The following is a 5,000-nucleotide window of genomic DNA, read 5'->3' on the forward strand; positions in this document are numbered from 1 at the left end:
GATGGGAGTAAAAAGCGTCATTCTACCAGTGAACTGAAGTTAGCACCGCTCTTCTTCAAAAAGATCAGAAGCCACTTCTGTAACTTTGTATTCCGGAATGAATGAACGAATGAATGAATGATCTTTATGAAGTGTCAACTGTATTTAGCGCTGAAGCACTAATTGGTGACACTGTACAGAAATCGAATCAAACAACGATATCAAATCGTAGGTTGATTTTTTTAGGAGAGGGGAAAACCGGAGCAGTACCCGGAGAAAAACCTCTCAACGCAGAGTAAAGAACCAACAAACTGAACTCACATGCGGTGCCAATTCTGGGAATCGAACCCGGGCAACATTGGCTTCATCCCAGCCTCTGGAATCATGGAATTTCATAACAAAGGAAAGAGAGTTCTTTATTTGTGCCCCCATCCCTAAACGACGGCATGTCTTTTGCCAGAGATCCAACTTCCATAGCGAATTTTAAAGTTTCGACTATGGCTTACCTGGATAAGCGCTAATGGAGTGTCTAAGAACTTTGCACGCCTATTCTTCAAATTGACTTAAAATGTCCCATCACTAAAAAGGAAATTTAATTATTAGTTCATTGTAAAACCTTTGTCTTGACAATGGAAATGAGCTGTGACAACAACACTCCCATTACTTAAAGAACGAGAGAACGATAGGCCGCTTGAACCTCTGCTGAAGTATAAACCTTTCATGACGATTGTTGAACAAAAACCTAATTTTAAAAACTACATTTGACTGTATTTTTAGATCTGTTGGATAACAACAACAGAAAAGCAATCAAAATCAACCAAGATCCTTTGCAGCCAGAAGCCCACTGTCAGACATGCATGCAGCCACACAGACAATTTCATCCTGCAGTTTTACGATTCAACTCACTTGACCGGACTCAGTCTGAATGGTATAATTCCAGTTTTTCAAAACTTCAATACAGAGCAGCAAGATTGTCTCACTCCTCCGAAAACTGTGTCAACATGGCAGCCGAAAATCCCTGCTTGGATCCTCACTGTTGTGAGTGCTTCAAAAAAACATTTGATCAGCATGCTACCTGTTTCTGCAGCAATCACCCCAAGCCAAATTTCCCACCAAGGATCACTCAACTAAACATTTTTCCATGGTGTAATAAAATGAACTCTGATGTCAGCTATCAGGGAGCTTGCTTGTCGAAAAATTGTCAACTCTCTTGTACATTATTACCTACAAGAAAAGACAGAAAAGACAGGAAAGACAGAGAACCACGAGAAGTATCCCACATAATGGATGACCATATATATCCACCTCAAACTGAAAAAAGAATGGATACTGCTGCAATAAAAGACTCAACAAAAAAAGTTGCCATAATTTTTGAAAATTCTCCTGAAAGGGATAATGGCAATGTGCTTTGCACAATTGTAAATAAAAAGACAATGATAACATCCTTTGATGGGGATAATACAGTAATTACCAAAGAAACATGCAATAGGAATACCTGTACTGAGTATTCCTATGAGTGTACAAACCAATTAAATGAGGCCAAAGATAAGGGAAAAAATAATTTGGAGACAAAGAAACATTCATCAAAAGTTACTCCTTTAGTAAAGATGACACAAGAATGTACTGAGTCAAAGGACAACAATGAACTTTGTAGTGATGTGGAAATGGAAACAGAAACCATGGATGTTCAAGAAGAACTATCCTTTAAAGCACTAAGGAAACCACAACACCCAAAATCAAAGAAAAGAAGAAAAGATGGAATAGCAAAGCCTTACAACACTAGAATGACAACATCTCGGCCACGGACATACAGTTCTGATTTTGTTATGCCCAGCGAGGAAGGAGAGTGGAAGGGGGAGAAAGATGGTTTCCCTGCGAAGGGTCGCCAAAGGTCAAAGCTAAACCGGCTTTTAGCAAACGAACATGAACGGCGAAGAGTGGCACAGTTAAATAGTGCATATCAGGACCTGAGACAGTTAATTCCTGGATATCAATGTGATACCAAACTCCCAAAGATAAAAATACTGAAATATGCAATTAATTACATTTCTCATCTAGATGACATTCTGGAGCAAGTGTAAGAAGAAGCAGCACAATAAATAGAGCTTTTGTTATCAAGGCAACTTGTCATACTAGTCACAAATTAAACGGTTGGGTTTACAATTTCAAACCTACAGTGTAACACTTGTTTAATTCTCCTGCATATTACTACAAAAAACTCATTTTTTACATATTTGCATACAGAACCTTGGATATTAAAGGAACTATCCACATTGAATTACTATTATTTTGTCTGCGGAAATTAGAGTTACAGCGGTGACAGAACGGCCTGAAAAGTGAATATGGAAATTAACAGGAACAGTACATGTTAAATATCTAACTGGTAATATGCAAATAAATGGTTTTGACTAAACCTTGACTTTCCAAGATCAAAGCTTTCAGTTTTAATTTTCACAAAGACAGTTAAAAAAACATGGTGAGTTTCTTTATTATAATACCACTGGAGGAATTTTTAGATGATGGAAGCCAGACAGGACATACATTTGCATATTTTTCCATGAACTCTCATTAAATAGATGACATGATTGGCACAATCTGTAGACATTAGAGACCATGTTTCCTTGTGTGGTTCTAAGGAAGGCAAGCACTTGTTGTACAGTATGGGTAAATACTATCGGTTACAAATAATGTGCTACTACAACCAGTGGCAGATCCAGACCTGGAGGTAAGGTGGGGACCTGCCCTCAAACATTTTGTTTTTGCCCTTTCACAGTTTTGGTGTTTTTTGTTTGTTTTTTTTATGTTTTGTTTTCTTTTTTTGTTTTGTTTTTTTTTTTTTTTTTTATTTGTATTTGGGGGGGGGGGGGGGTGGGGGCGTGCCCGGGCCCCTCCCCTGGATCCACCACTGGCAACTAGAGACTAGTTGCTTGGTGATGGGCAAAAGGGCAACTGAAATGTCAGACTCCTAGGCAGGATTCAAACCTCTGACCTTCATAACACCAGTTGGATGCTCTACCCATTGAGCTACTAAGTTGTTTATCTAGGTCCTGATAGATGTTCAGGGCTAATGAAATTAAGGAAAAATCCAGTCTCAATTTTGCGACAAGATGCGAAAAGTTAGTTGCAATTTCGCAAATTTTAGAAATATTCATTCAGAAAATCGTTGCGCTGCATTGTGTTGTCAGCGGTGTACATGTAGCAAAACAAAATATGAGCCCACAATACTTGCATTTAAAGAAACCGCTGAAAATAGCAAATTATATCGAAGGGATGGAGTTGTGCACATAACACTGCAGCTAAATTTCGCTACAATTATGCTATCTTAAGATTAAGAAAAAAGCTCACGACAAAAAACGAAATAATTTTGTCATTTCTTTATTAATTTTATTTTAGCAAAAGTAGCAGCAAAGTGGCCACTGCCAGCCCTTTTGTTTCAAAAGAGCGAAGGTGAAAACAAGTTGCAAATTTGCAACTTCTCCAGATATTTTAGTCGCAAAGGGAAAAAATCCAGACCCAAACTTAAAGGCGGCTGTATTGGTCACAATAATCAAGCCCGGATGTTGTGGTTCAAATAATTATTTTCTTGGTTTCAAAATTTTCAAACCAGTTCAAATTTTTTTTTTAAAACTAATATTCATTATAATAATCTGAAACAAAGGAAAAAGAAAACTGAATTATTATTTTTTTAAAACTGAACCAGGAAAACATATGAACCACAACATGGACACTATATTGACTGTTCCTGAGTGACTGTTAGAGGGAGAGTAGAACCCAAAAATTCTCAAGAACTGTTACATAAAGCTATAAATCTGGATGCATCAGTCAAAAATAGTGAATGGTGAGTTGCAGATACTTGCTGGAATGTGTAATACCTGTGTTTTAACATACCCTGCCTACCATCCTTACAAGTTGCAGAACATGTGCATGCATAAAATAAAGTGAGGACATGACTGAAGTTTACTGAGAATTAATCAGAATCCTAATTAAATCTGGAGGCATTCTACAGAAGAATGCCAGTTTGATCATTGCTGCGACCTCTGTCAGCTTTTCTATAAATTATCATCTAGAGCCACCCCTTTCACAAATGAACATTCTGTAAACCACTAACAGATTAATATTAATATTTTATATAGTGCCTTCAGAGCTGATTTAATGAGTCAAAGTTAGATATCATGAATTTACTGTACATAACAAATGCCCAGATTAAGGTTTCATTAGTGAGGAGGGGGGGGGGGGGGGGGAGATTCTGAGTGCCTCCTTGCTTCGCTTCTGTATCCTGCTGTGCCATTTCACTTTGCCATGTCTGATGACTCCAGCCTTTTCCCCTCCTGACTCCTACAAGGATTTTACTTCTGCCACCTATTCCTTTAATCCACTCATCAAAAGCTGGTGCCACTCAGTACTCAGTTACCCTCAGCAAAGTTTTAACTAACCCTAACCTCTCTGTCCTTGTGTGGGCCCATTTCCATCAGTAGGGCTAATGCTCACATGGTTCATATGGGGTAGAAACCTAGCCCTTCACATTACACTCTAATAAGTTAAATCTGTTAAAGTATTGATAATGTGAGAAATGAAGGGCTAGGACTACAAATTTCACCTTTGGAATAGCTATATAATAGTCCATGTATATGGTCGCAAATTTACCTTATCAATTCAGGTGCTACATGTATCTTGCTCTGGGTATGCACTGAATTTCTTTGATTCAATGTAGTTGCTGTAAGTGTGTTCGCAGAATTAATAACCTTTCTTAATCCTATTGATTGTTCCAAAACCAAAAAACTCATCCCTTAAATGCAGCGGTGTTCTGTGTATATAAATAGTTTTCCCTTGAAGAAAATTCTAATGGTTAGGTGAAGAAGGCCTCAGGGGCTGGACTCACCCATCATCTGAGTGGAAGATGTGCTCCCATGATCCACTGAGTAGTTTCTGAGTGTCTTACTTGTTTTTGTCCATTACGTCAGGTTTATCTGTATTTGAGGTGTCCTTTCTCACCTGAAGTCGACCATCAGTAGGTATAAGAT

General features: G+C 38.1%; 1 protein-coding gene across 1 annotated transcript in view; it reads left to right on the forward strand.

Moving 5' to 3' along the window:
• The window catches only part of LOC137969903 (uncharacterized), a 17,698-nt gene extending 14,074 nt beyond the window's left edge, over window positions 1-3,624 (forward strand). Inside the window, exon 2 of the mRNA XM_068816343.1 lies at window positions 757-3,624. Within this exon, the coding sequence (XP_068672444.1) occupies window positions 757-2,060 (1,304 nt within the window). The 3' untranslated portion in view covers window positions 2,061-3,624. The remainder of the gene's footprint in view (window positions 1-756) is intronic.
• The last annotated feature ends 1,376 nt before the right edge of the window (window positions 3,625-5,000 follow it).

The sequence above is a fragment of the Montipora foliosa genome, chromosome 1, assembly GCF_036669935.1.
Source record: "Montipora foliosa isolate CH-2021 chromosome 1, ASM3666993v2, whole genome shotgun sequence".
In the NCBI taxonomy this organism is placed as follows: Eukaryota; Metazoa; Cnidaria; class Anthozoa; order Scleractinia; family Acroporidae; genus Montipora; species Montipora foliosa.